Source organism: Paroedura picta, chromosome 1 (assembly GCF_049243985.1).
Source record: "Paroedura picta isolate Pp20150507F chromosome 1, Ppicta_v3.0, whole genome shotgun sequence".
Lineage (NCBI taxonomy): Eukaryota > Metazoa > Chordata > Lepidosauria > Squamata > Gekkonidae > Paroedura > Paroedura picta.
In genome coordinates this window covers 178,611,580-178,625,847 of record NC_135369.1, presented here as the reverse complement: position 1 = coordinate 178,625,847, position 14,268 = coordinate 178,611,580, and the positions used below count along the sequence as shown (strand labels likewise).

General features: G+C 46.9%; 1 protein-coding gene across 5 annotated transcripts in view; it reads right to left on the bottom strand.

Moving 5' to 3' along the window:
• The window catches only part of AGAP1 (ArfGAP with GTPase domain, ankyrin repeat and PH domain 1), a 380,857-nt gene that overhangs the window by 168,003 nt on the left and 198,586 nt on the right, over positions 1-14,268 (bottom strand). For all 5 annotated transcript variants that reach the window (XM_077313638.1, XM_077313646.1, XM_077313654.1 and 2 more), the window contains one exon: positions 6,213-6,381. In XM_077313638.1, coding sequence (XP_077169753.1) covers positions 6,213-6,381 — 169 coding nt within the window. The remainder of the gene's footprint in view (positions 1-6,212; positions 6,382-14,268) is intronic.

Here is a 14,268-nt window from a genome sequence, read left to right as displayed (position 1 = left end):
GGAAGCTGCACTCTGCTGAGGTTCCCTCGGAGGTTCCCTCGGGCGTCAGGCCAGGAGCAACTGCAAGCCGCGCTGCGCGCGGCTCGCAGTTGCTGGGGCTGGGAATCAGAGGGACCAATCGGCAGGCGCTTCGCGCCTGCCGATTGTTCCCTCCGATTGTCTGTCATGAGGAAGGGTCCAATCCGGACCCTTCCTCATCCCGGACACATCCCGCCCCAGAACGCCTTACTCTTTTATTTAGTCCGTGGCGCCCGTGGCGCCACGGGCGGTGTTCAGATGATGATATAATTGTTGATACACTGATCAAACCAACGTTGTACTGTTACTCATCTAATGCTTTCTGTAAACCGCCCTGAGCCGCAAGGGAGGGTGGTATAGAAATAGAAATTAATGAATGAATGAATTAATTCATGAACAAACCCTATTAGAAGTAACAGTCCTTAAAGGACTGAGAGCCAGTTTGGTGTGGTGGTTAGGAGTCCGGACTTCTAATCTGGCATGCCAGGTTCGATTCTGCGCTCCCCCACATGCAGGTAGCTGGGTGACCTTGGGCTCGCCACGGCACTGATAAAACTGTTCTGACCAAGCAGTTATATCAGGGCTCTCTCAGCCTCACCCACCTCACAGGGTGTCTGTTGTGGGGAGAGGAAAGGGAAGGCGACTGTAAACCGCTTTGAGCCTCCTTCGGGTGGAGAAAAGCGGCATATAAGAACCAACTCTTCTTCTTCTTCTTAAACCAGACTGTCCAGACATCCAAAGGAGTGATGCCCAAATGTTTGCACTATGGGATGCTGGCTAGTTTCGGGCCCGTTTCACTCTCCGTTCTGGAGTCAGCTTCCTCAAGCCTTGAAATTCTGTGCCAGGTCTTTTGAACGGAATAATGAAGTCCAAATTATATTAATTGCTCACTTAACCAATCCAGTAGCACCATTCAATGCTCATATGTTAGAAAACATCAGAGTGAAAGAGTAAATAAGGCACACTAGGTGACCAGAATGCACACTGAAAGCTCATATCTTGACCAAAAGGGGAAGACAGCATACACATGTATATGTTACGTGCCACAAAGATGCTCCTGACTTACAGTGACCCTATGAATCTATGACCTCCAAAATGTCCAATTGTTAACAGTCCTGCTCAGGTCTTGCAACCTGAGGGCCATGCGTTCCTTGATGGGTCAATCGATTTCATGCTTGGTCTTCCTCTACTCTTGCTGCTTTCAACTTTTCCTAACATTATTCTCTTTTCCAGTGACTCTTGTTTTCTCATAAATGTCATAAATGTGATAGCCTCAGTTTAGTTTCTAGGGAGAGTTCAGGCTTGATTTGTTCTAGAACCTACTTATTTGTCACCTTGGTGGCCCATGGTATCTGTATACCATTCCTCCAACACAACATTTCAAACGAACCAATTTAAAGTTTTTGGCAGCAGAGGACAGGACGCACAGTAATGGCTTTAAACTATGTGTAGAATAGTACCAGCTAGATCTCAGGAATTTTTTTTTTTTACACAGAGCAGTTCAGCAGTGGAATTGGCTGCCTAAGGAGGTGGGCAGCTCCCCATCACTGGTGGTCTTTAAGCAGTGGCTGAATGGATACTTCTCATGGATGCTTTAGGCTGATCCTTCATTGAGCAGGATCCATTAGGCTAGATGGCCTGTATGGCCCCTTCCAACTCTATGATTCTGTCAGCTTTCTGACTGAGCAGTAATACTCTCTCAGCCTCACCTACCTCACAGGGTGTCTGTTGTGGGGAGAGGAAAGGGAAGGCGATTGTAAGCTGCTTTGAGACTCCTGGTAGAGAAAAGCGGCATGTAAGAACCACTGCCACCACCACCTCCTTCTCCTCCTTCTCCTTCGACATTCCATACACAGTGTTGGAAAATGCCATAGGATGAATTATCTTGGTCTTGGTCAATATCACCACATCCCTACACTTCAGAATTTGTTCCAGCTCCTTCATGGCTGCCCTTCCTAGTATCAACCTCCCTTTTGGGGGGGGATTTGAAGTCCCCCACTTTGGTTGATGACTGAGCCAAGGAACAGAAAATCTTTTTAAAATTCAGTTTCTCCATCATCAGCTTCTCAGGTGCACAAATCCCCATTATGCATCACTTTTGCTTTCTTGATGCCTACAGGAACGATTTTTCCCCGTTACTTTAGCAGGACCAACAAAAGCATGGGAGGGGGATGCAAACTGAAAGCAGAGAGGCTCAGATCAAGAAAGGAGGAAAGGACTGAACACCCCTTCCCCTTTCCCAGGCCTCTCGCACAACCCAATCCCCTCCAAAACAATTTCTTGGAACCGTTTAAAAAACTAGATCTTCCTGGCTTCTGCAGTCACATCTACTGCAACCCTCCTCCTCCCGTCTGTGACAACGCATTATGAATGATCACCCAGACACTATGGGAAGTCCACGTAAAAGTACAACACTTTTGAGAAAGAGTGTTAGTCTCCCTTAAATTATCCCCTTTTAAAAAGGAGCATATGAAGGCAGCCATTACAGCTTAATCTGATTCTAAGCACTTTAGCGTAAAATAAGCTTACTAATGGCCGTTGCCTAGCTCTCCTTGATGATCAAGATTAATAAGATATGAAATTCTCATTTAGGAAGCTGGAAACTTCTCATTTTTGTACCATGTCCAATGTGTCACACAGAGTTAACAGATAACAGCCGTTAGATGTATTAATGATAGTTAATGATGGCTGTGCCATTAACGCACATTGTAGGATACTCCAGTGTTGTTAAATATCATAATGAATGTACAATAAATGAAGGTTTCGGTAGCGCAGGAATCATTCACGAAACCAATTGGCTTCATGAGCTCTCGCCGTAACTAGGCCCCCATCTCTGCAGACTGGAGAGGGTGAGACCCCTTAAGCCTTTAGCAGATAACACTCTGACCCTGACAAAGGTTTTCTTTCTTTCCCACCAGATACCTGCTCAGGAGAAAACAGCGGATCAATGCATGTGTTGGAGCCATAACAACTCAAGACAATCCCATGGTTGCCATGGCAGCCTAGAAGTCCAAAGTTGGTGCTGGACCAGCTACTGGTATGCCAACTACAGCCCCTCCTAGATAAGGATAATCCTGCCCAGATTACTGTCATAAATTGTACATGGGTTGCCTTTCTGTTTGGAAACTTGATTCAGTCCAGAATATGGCAGCCAGATTAACTGGGCTGGCTATTGTGCTACTATTAAAATAGCTCGGTTGGCTCCCAATTTGTTCACAAGCAAAGTGCTCGTTTTAGCTGAAAGATCTAGAAGGAGCTATTGCTCCTGTCAAAGATTTCAGGTTCGATTCCTGGAGTCTCTAGATAAATGGATCAGGTAGAAGATGGCATGGAAGAACCTGGAGACCTGCTTTTGGTCTCACTAGACAATATTGACTTGATAGTGGTCTCATTCAGCTTCCTATATAAACCTGCTTGCCTTTTGAATCTTCTCTGTGTGACAACTAGGGTCAGATCCTAGAGATACTTAACCCATGCCCAATCTAAACTCTTTATTCTCCTCTTTATTCAGAACATGCCTTGGGTAATGATATGCTTGCGATTAAATAGATATAGCCTTTGATGATTGTATCTTGTATACTCTTCTGTTGACGACCATATTGAAAACCATAATCCTGACATTGTCTGAAGGCAGGTAAGTTCAGGTAACGGCCAAATCCGGAAGAGCCCCAATGAATTGCAGGGGTCTTCTCAGAACATAATGCCATCCTGGTATGACAAAAAACAACAAACTCAAGATGACATTGGCAGGATCCAGTTGTCAGTGTGAGGATTGTGATTCTTCTATTTTATTTATTTATTTTATTTATATACCGCCCTCCCCTGAGGCTCAGGGCGGTTTACATAAAAGGTAGAAAACAGTACATGGAACTTAGTTTTTCATAATAATAATAATATTAACCTTAAACTATAACAGAGGTAACAGAGTATAACGATGAAAACAGGTCCAGAGCAGAATGCATGGGTGGATCTCTGGGATGGAGGGAGCAGGGACTGGTCACCTGGTCTCAACCAAATGCCTGGCGGAAGAGCTCCTTTTTGCAGGCCCTGTGGAACTGTTTTAGCTCCATCAGGGCCCTGATCTCCTCTGGGAGCTCATTCCACCAGGTGGGGGCCAGGACAGAGAAGGCTGTGGCTCTAGTTGAGGCCAGGCGGGCTTCTTTAGGGCCAGGGATCATTAGCCAGTTGGTAGTGGCGGAGCGTAGAGCTCTTTGAGGGGCACAGGCAGGGAGGTGTCCCTCTAAACCAGGGGTAGTCAAACTGCGGCCCTCCAGATGTCCATGGACCACAATTCCATGGACATCTAGAATCGTAGTCCACGGACATCTGGAGGGCCGCAGTTTGACTACCCCTGCTCCACACCAAAGGTATACTGCAACCCCTGCTGTGCAATTGGTGAAGACACTCGGAGCAGTTAAGAGGACAAAGGGTAAAACTTCGTACTGAGAGTTGACATCTTCTACAGTGAACCACGTGAAACAGTTATGTGGGTGGAGTGAGATATGAAAGCAGGAGCACTTGAGGTCAACAGAAACGAACCAAGCACCTGATCTCAAAAATCAGAATGGACCCTAGAGTCATCATTCAGAACCTCTTGGTCTAGCTGCAGTAAGTGATCATGAATGGGGTGGTGGACCTCCAGGGGACAGCTGCTCTAGATCCCTTTGGAAGTGAGATGCTGTCTCTATTAGCAAGAGGTAGTACCTCCCCTAATGAAGAACTGAGGTGGATGGGATAGACACACTCTGGACGGGGGGGGGGGGGGGGGAGAAGCAAACACAATCATATATCCCAGCCTGATAATGGGAAGGACCCAGGGCTCAGGCTAAAGGTGAAAATGGAAGGTGATGGGCAGAGAAAACTCACTCAAATTCTCAAGAATGCTGCTTAGATCCACATGAGGATTTCTTGAGCTGCAATTAGAAAGAGGACTCTGTTTGGAGAAAACTTGAATGCTCTCAACTGCCTTGACAAGGATGGACATTAACGTTGGTGTCTCTAGGTTTGAGTTTCTGAAGCCTTTCCACCATGTCATTAATATTTGAATTAAAGAGCTCTTTCCTTTTGAAAGTTTAGACTTTGATGTGTGCTTTGGTTCCAGTAGTCAGGGCTGCGGATATGAGTCATGTGTGACCTTATAAACCAATCTCTATAGCCACCTGATTTGCCTGGCACTCTGCTACATGGTGAGGGGTTAAAATTTGTTGCTCTGAATGTCTTGCAGACTAATTTCAATTGGTAGAACATGTGTTATTTATTCTGAAGTGGCAAAACACAAGGCCAGTTTTCACAAAATCCTATTTCTACATATCCCACAGGTATGATATATCACACAGGTGTCAGTTCTTCAAAGAATGCAGGGATAGTTCACCAAGCTGAAGACTGAATTGAATCTGTCAAGTGTTCATCATCGGAATCTTTTGAGGCCTTGCAAGTCCATCTCTCACAAGGGTTTGCTGAAGGACCCTGTGGCTGAAGGAAGCATCTGCTGTTGTCTACTGTCAATGTGATTGTGATGTGTAAAGATATGTACCAACTTCCAGGTTGCTGCCTTAACACACCACAACTAAGAAAGGGAAGGTACTAGACTAGGCGTGGCCAAACTGTGGCTCTCCAGATGTCCATGGACTACAATTACCATGAGCCCCTGCCAGCACCATGTTGGAAGAGGCTCGGGACAATAGTAGTCCATCGACATCTGGAGAGCCACAGTTTGGCCACTAGGGTTGGACGCATCAGTGTCTGAAGCAGATGCGCGTGCTTGAAGTAGCCACTGCGGCATTGTGGGTGGGGAGGGGAGGCACAGGTGCCAACATGCCGACTGCCGCGTCAACGCCCATGCCTCCTCTCCCCCTCCCCGCGATGCAGTGCTGGCTGCTCCGGGTGTGAGTGGCTGCTTCAGATGCCGAAGCGCCCAACCCTATTGGCCACCCCTGCTGTAGACGAAGCCAGAGTGGCTCTCCTGAGTGAATGGGTCAGTAAGCCAAGACAATGCAGCCCCAAGTCCAACCTACCTAGGGCAGATACAAAGAGAGTGCTCCAAGGCTCAACCAGGTTGGGGACCCTTGATTTAGAAGATAGAGCCCTTATTTCACAAGCATGTGACAGGTGACCTTTTCATTCAATCTCGTAAGACAAAGAATGCAACCAGGGACAACGCTGAATATAGTGGAAGCACGTTTTCAAGGTCTTACCTGAATTTGGTGAGAGATGTAAGCTGCTCATATCTTTGGACAAGCCGTTTGTTTTGGGACTGGAAATGGGTGCACATGCTGATGTGGCTCGGGGTGGCCTTTTCCCAGGGACTTTAACTGTGGTCCGTAGAAGATCAATTTCTTTCCCATGAACGTTCTGCATATAGTCCTGCATCGAAAGGCACACAAGCATATTTCTGGGGGTGGGAACGTAAAAAATGCGGTATCGGAACAATATACGACATCAGAACATAACTTCAAATAAGTGTGCTCCAAATGACACATGAAGTCTATGCTCACAGGGAGAACTGCACAGAAACAGTTTGTTCGCTAGCTTAGATTACGTCAGACAAAATCATCATAAAGGGATGAAAAACTCCATTGATTTCTATAACAAACCACCATCCTTCCTATGAAATGTCCAGGTTCCTTAGCATTCTTGCAAAACGTTACTACTTTGCTTTTGCAGTGTAGTAATGTTGACAAAAAATTTAGAAAAGAGCTGAACGGACGTTTCAACCTGGGCTCCTTTAAACAAAATCCTAGATCAAGAACTCGGGGAGGGGGGAGATAGTGGATTATTTGCGTCAAACACTGGAAAAATATTGAAATATTAATGGAATACTTCTTGAATGCTGTTTTACGCAACCATCCTACCGCTGCATATAAAGTACGTAACGATAAATATTTCACAGCTGAAGAATACAGTCCCTTGCGGCAGTGGTCCCCAACCCGCGGCCCGCGGCCCGAAGGCCTTGGCGCCGGGCCACAGCTCCCTCTTCCCGCCCCCCCCCGAAGCGAGAATCTCGCCACCCCCGAAGCGGCCGATTAGCTCGCGGCCCAGCAAGCTTCTTGTTTCGGGAGGGGGGGGGGAAGAGAAACTTGCTGAGCTGCAAGCTAATTGGCCGCTTTGGCAGCCGATTTGCTGGCGGCCCGGAGGGGCCGGGAGAGGGAGCCGCGGCCGCCAGCATGGCGGCGGCACAAACGCGCATGCGCGGACTGCCACGCACGCGTGTTTGCGCCCCTGCCGCCCTCTCCCGCCACTCCGGAGCAGCGGCCCGCGGCAACCACAAGGTTGTGGACCACTGCCTTGCGGAATGACTACCGTGGTCCAGGTGCTAGAAAGGCCTGCTGGTTTGCTCAGGTATTTGATGGAGATTATAATGAGGTTTAAGGTACTTTGGGGAGGAAAGAAAGCATGATGCTGTCCAATCTCATCTGATTTTGGAAGGTATGCAGGTCAGGACTAGGACGGGGGACCACCACCAAAGACGAATGCTTCTCTCTCTTCCCTTGACAGCCCATTGCTGGGGTCACCCTAAATTGGTTGCGACCTGACTGTACTTACATACATGGGGCACTTCTACCAGTATTTAATAGGAGGTCCCACCACTGTCACTTTCTCTGCTTTTTTGTTACCGGGTTATCTCTGTTTGTTGCTATTTTATGTTGATCAAACTATTTATTCTCGCTTCCCTTCATTACTTAATCAAATATGGCTGCAAGATGTGGTCTGCTTTTATCTTCTGCCAATCATTTATGCTCCTTTGTGTGTGTGTGTGTTTTTAAAACTGTATTCTAACACAGCCGTAAACTGCTTTGGGGACTTCTTAAAATGAGAAGTGTGAAGTATAAAATTGAGCACATAAATAAATGAATTCCCCCCCTAGCAGAAAGTCAGCACACAGTCCCTTATCAGATCTTGCTATCCTGGAGAAATAAAAGCCAGCGTGGTGGACGTTGCGGGTTCAGAAGAACAGTGATGGATGGTTCTGATCACGCCAGAAGACGATCAAGGTAACGTGATCGTCTGTAATAAGCTTTGTTAACAAGAAGACGGAGACGCTGATTTTGATATGCAAATGCTATGGGGAAGAAGAATAATAAGAAGAAAAAACTCCCCTAGATGTTGAAGAAAATGCTGATCTCAGAAAAAAAAGAGAGGGGGGGAACCTTTAACAAGCTTTGAGGGTAATTCAAAGCCAAGTACTTTTAAACAGCACTTAACAAGTCCCCGGAGCCCACTCAACAGTGGCCCACCCCAGAAGTGCGATCTTCGGCCCCTCAACAGCTTGAAAAAGTAGCAATTGCAAGCCCATTTGCATTTCCTGTCTTGAGTTTTCTGTGCTCGGCGTTCAGCTGTGTCGGGGAACAAAAACCGTGTGGGGGCTGGGGCCCCCTCGCCCAAATGTGTCAACAACAAGATGGCTGAGCCTTCTGAATCCCCCCCACCCCCGGCGCCCCTCGGCTCTCGCACCTTTTGCTATCGCTTGTTTTTTACATTTCACTCCTAATTATGTTGCATCTATTGCCATACACTTAATTAGCTGCATTAATGTGATTTCTTTTCACATAGTCAAGCAATTAAGAGCTATGATTGAGTTTCATTCAATTAGCCTCAACAAACATGCTAATTGATGCCCCAGATGCAAATGAGGTGCAATGAGAGAAACATGCTAGCAATCCGAGGGCTGCGTCAGAGGCCCAGAGCGCCCGGCTCGCCGATAGGCGCACGGCTTAACGCGGCTACCGCTTTCTGGGGGAACCGTTTGCGAGGGGTTTTGGGCAGCCGGGAAGTCTGCACGGGGGGCAAACAAAAGCCGTCAGGGCTTCAGCGAACCAAACGGGTTCTGACAGGGATAATGATACGCAGCAGAGGTTCCGACTGGCTTCGAACAATTAGCTGACAAGTAGCCTCATGAGTGGAAAACACCTTTTTATTTCTGCTTAGCATCTACGCAAATCTCTCCTGACCAGGGATCTGCAGGCAGGCTCTGGCTCCAGCCGAATTCTGCGTCAGGAATTACCTCAGGTTCTCAGAAAGTGGCAACTTCATCTTAGTCAGCTGTGGGCAGCATAGTACTTGCAGTTAAGCTCAAAAACACATTAATCAATCAATATAAATCCCTAAAATCCACTCACTCTCTCAGTTGCCATTGCCTTCCTTCCTGAGGATACCCTTGGCATTTGGTGTGTACGCGCACACACACACACACACAGAGGTGCTGGGATGTTAATTTTACTACACAAATGGTCACTGCCTGGAAATGTTACAATGCATGCTGAAAGAGCCTTGCACTTATCAGGAATACATAGACATGAGAAAGTTGTCACACATTTCAGCCCAGAAAGGGACTCCCCCAATTTAAGCTGGAAACAATGGTTTGAAATGAGTAAAGCAGGTTTTTAGACACTGATTTTCTCGACCTCAAGAAGTCTCAAAGCGGCTTATAATTGCCTTCCCTCCCTCTCCCCTCAACAGGCATATTATGTGGTAGGTGGGCCTGAGAGAGCTCTGGGAAAACCTTGACAGGCCCAGGGTCACCGAGCTGGCTGCACGTGGAGGAGTAGGGAATCAAAACCAGGTCTCCAGATTAGAGTCGACTGCTCTTGACCACTGCACCACACTGTTTTGTCTAATGTCTGTCAGTACTTCAATTTTGTAATGGTTTATCTGTCCAGTTATGCTGTTGTCCTGCCTTTTCATCCAAAGACCTCAAGGGGTGTACAGACTTCTCCCTTCTACATTTCTATCTCCACTATATTCCCACTACACTCCATCCTCCATTTTACTCTCGTTGAAGTAGCTGAGACTGTGAGAGACAATCAGTGGCGAAACCTGGAAACCACATTTGGCAAGAACTACCTTATCTACATGGAACTTTGTAAAAGGTAGGTCCCAGGTATGTACATCCAGCCCTACCACTCTGCAGGCAGAGATAATCACTACCAGAAAGGCTGTTTTATGTGACAGAACAGACAAATCAGACTTCGCCAGAGGATCAGATGGTTTATACATTAACCTGGATAAAACAGGGGATAAACTCCACTGATGAATGGGTTGTACCACAGGTGGATATAAATTTAACAGACCCTTAAGAAATTTTTTTGGATTCTTCTGCAGAGAAAACTGATGTACACTTGACGCGCTTGTGAAAAGTCAAAATGGCAGCCAAGTTTATTTTGATGGATGAGGGAGGCTAAACCCCTATTCTTTAGAGTAATACGGTACTCAAATGCCACGGCTAATTCACAGGTGTTTAAAGTGAACACCTGATCTATTTCTTCCACTTGAATTCATAAGGTCCTAGAGTGGAAGGTCTATGTCAGGTGACCATAACCTCCTAAACCTTTTGTGAGAAATGATCTAGGGCAGGATAAACAGTGAACATGGGCAAAGGCCACCCTGTGGGGTGGTGGATGGGGCTCACTTAAAGGAGAAACATAGACTGTCGTCTGAAGGTAAAGGTATCCCCTGTTCAAGCACTCAGTCATGTCTGACCCTTGGGGTAACGCTCTCTAGCGTTTTCTTGACAGGCTCAATATAGGGTGGTTTGCCTTCCTTTCCCCATCATTACCGTTTACCCCCCAGCAAGCTGGGTACTCATTTTACCGACCTCGGAAGGATGGAAGGCTGAGTCAACCTTGAGCCGGCTGCTGGGATCAAACTCCCAGCCTCATGGTCAGAGCTTCAGACAGCATGTCAGCTGCCTTACCACTCTGCGCCACAAGAGGCTCAGAGCTATACTAGATCCATCATTATTGCTGAAAAAGCAAGTTAACTTACATGCAAGCTTTCTTTTCTCTTCATTTAGCCCAGAGGATGGCTGCCTACCATGACTTTGCTGATTTGGCCATGGGAATTTATTCAAGTATTTGGAGACCAATTCCTTTGTTATGTCCCTAAAGTCACCACTATTCGCTACCATTAAGTTCTGTACTCAGAGTGTAATCTCATGTGCGTCAGAAAAAGCCATTGTCATAGAGTGATGACCTGGTCCCCATCTTGCTGGCGGTTACTTCAGAGACCAAGAGTTGGCCCAGGAAAAGAGGTAGGAGAGACGTTCCTCTCTGACCTTATACAAATTTTCCAACTTCTTTGGTGGAGCTGGAGTGAAAGCTAGCTTAGACCATGCACTCATAGCAATGTCCTGTATACCTTGTGGCATTGATAAGGCAATGGGGCCAGATTCATGGCTGTAAAGGATCTGAGGGTTGAGGCACTGTTGTTACTCCAAATTATTGCCTTCAACATGCCAATATGGTGTTTGTCATAGGTCTCCAGTCGGTGAAGGTGCTGATGACTCCTATGGTGTTGTCTGGTGAAGGCATAGATGGGCCTTCCAATTCTGACTCTGATTCTTGATCCATTCCTTTATCTGAATCAGTTGAGAGACAGTGTCAATCATCATGTGTTGCTTAGCTATTTGCTTCCTACTCTTACCCATAGGTTGTTGAGAAGTTAATTACCAGGGGAAGCCCAGAAATTGGTACTACTGAGAATCCCAACCTCCCCATTGTGGGGGAAACATCATGGGGAAAGGGAACCTGGGATGAGTCTGAGACAGTCCCTGGGTAGAGGATGCTTATGGTTGAGCAGGTGGGATCTCATATACTTTGCTACCAGTTTATCTTGATGGGTGGTGTACATGCCCTAATTGTGATGGTGCCTTTGGGCTCAGTGATGATTCAGTGTTGAGAGGGATTAGCAACAGTTGACGTCAAGGTACCATTCCACTGGTATTAATGAATGGCAACTGGAAGAGTTGCACAGATGATGCCAACTGAGTGAATCTTATCAACATCAGGGAGACATCAAAGTTCGGCTTCAAGGAAATAGAGATTGTTGGCATTGAGGTGATCCATAAGGCAAAGTGTATTGAATATGTTTGGTTCTTTCTTTGATTTTTTTGGATGGCAGCTCCAATGCTGACCATACCATGGTCAATGTTTCCATGAAATCCAAAGCCACAGGAGGCAGTATTAAAGCTACTGAGAGTGATCTCAGTCATTTGTCTGAAAGGGCCTCTTTTTCAATGGTTGGTTCTAGGGCACCTGATGCTTTCTTCTACAAAGCTGCTTTGAGCCTAGCTATTTTCTCCTCTATGGCCTTCAGTTTGAGGTGGCAACGGGCTGGACACAAGGTGATAATATGCCCTTTACCCAGACATAAAAGGCACAATTTGTGCTCATCATTTTGAGCCATGTTAGCTCTACATTCCTCAAACTTCTAGAATAAAGCCATCCTTCCATGTGGGACTGCACAGAAGCTATGAAGATGAACTGGGGTATTTTTCTGCATGACTAGGTAGGACTACATAAAGATCTGGTAACATCAACACTCAAATATGCCACAGGCAGAAAACTGGCAAAGATGGCAAAAGGCACAAATCAAGGGAGGAAAGAGAAATATGAAAAAAGTCATAACCACTTGGAGAAGACAAGTATTATATATGGCAGTTAAGTTAAGTTAAAATACCAAGAAAGTTCTCAGGCTCATTCACCAATATGAGATTTATTTCACAACTAGCAGTAGAGCCCGCTGTCAAAAAAATACAGTGGGCCCTAGGGAAGGGTTTGCTTCCCTTCCCCCCCAGGCGGCGTGGATGTTTTAAAACGGTCCCCAAGCCCCGGGGAAGGCACTCTGCGACTCCAGGAGCCGTGGAGCGCCTTCCCCGGGGCTTGGGGACCCTCTTAAAGGCGACGTGCAGGCTTTAAAACAGTCCCCAAACCTCGGGGAAGGTCCGGGGAGCCGTTGTCAGGGCAGGGGCCAGGGAGCCTACCTTCGCTCTCGGCGGCCAGCAAAGTAATGGCCGCTGGAGTGAAGGGAAGCTCTGGTGGGGGGTGGGGCGAGTTGGGAGGCGCTTTGCGCCTCCCAATTGGTTTTTGGCCGGGCAAGCAGCCAATCAGCAGCCGCGCGACTGGCAGCTTGGGGGTGGACTGACCAGTGGAGGGGCCAATCGGGAGGCGCGAACAGGGCCCGCCTTTGGGGCCCTTACTCCTTTATTTAGTCCGCGGCGCCGCAGGGCTGTGTTTAAAGATGGCATCTAATATAATAAAATGTGTCACGTACTTCTGACAACACACTGAAGGTTCTGAAGCTGCCTATTGGTAGAATCTCCCCTCCTCAGGGCCAATTGCTGCTCTTGCTCAGGATTCCACACACCCCTCCTCCCTTCAGGCCTGCTGTGAAGGGAGCCTCTAACAGCCCAGAGGGGAGGGAAGCCTTTCCTTTCAAGAGCAATGCAGGGGAGTCTGTGGGCATGGGTGTGCTTTCCTTTTGAGGGGGGAGAGCTTTCCCCTTCTGCCTAACGGTTGGCTGACAAGAGAGGCTACTGAAAAGCCCCTTCTCACTATACTGCTGTGGCTGGCCTCCCTACTCAAGGGAAGACTGGATGCTGTTGCAGAGGTTCTTTTGCCTCCAGTTTCATCTGTACCATAGCCATGTGCAGTAGGCCTCAAGCGTTTCATCTCCAAAACAACCTGTCTGGGAGGCCTCAAATGTTTCTTCTGCACAACAGCCCTGTCTACCCTCCGAAGCAGCCGTTTCTGCCTGGGGAGATGATTTCTATACTCTGGAGATGAGCTATAATTCCAGGAATTCTCTGGAGACTGGTTACCCCTAGATTGGAAAACTTACTTGAGGTTCAGAGGTGGGACTTCGAAAATTTACAATGCCTCAGAGTCCACCCTCCAAAACAACCATTTTTCACCTGGAGAACTGGTCTTTATAATCTGGAGATAAGATGTAATTCGAGGAGATCTCCAGGCCCCTCAGAATGCTGGCTACCCCTGGGTAGAAAATATTCTTTGCGGTTTGGAGGTGGGTCTTCAAAATGGTACAATGCCTCAGAGTCCACCCTTCAAAGCAACAATTTTCACCTGGGGAGCTCTCTTTATTATCTAGAGATGAGAGGAATAGTAGAGACTATGGTAGAGGCTTGAAGTCTGGAAAGTGCAGGAAGATCTAAACAAGGAATGTTTAGAACCTATAGATGCAAACGGTGAACAAGTAATGTTGAATGGAGAGATATAGGAATTGAAGTGACTTTGTTCAAGCCTGGCCTGTAAATAAAAATCAGTATTTGCCAGGAAGGTCTTACAAAATCAAAGGCATAAATGGTCCAGAATTTCAAGCAGAGTTAGCTTTAGCTTTACAGGAAAGTAGACAGTGACACTTTGGAGGGAACTAGGTGTTCCACTTTTATTATGCAACGATTTGGCCTTGCAAACAACAACAGGGATTGCAGTTGCCAGCATTAGGCATCAGGCTTCA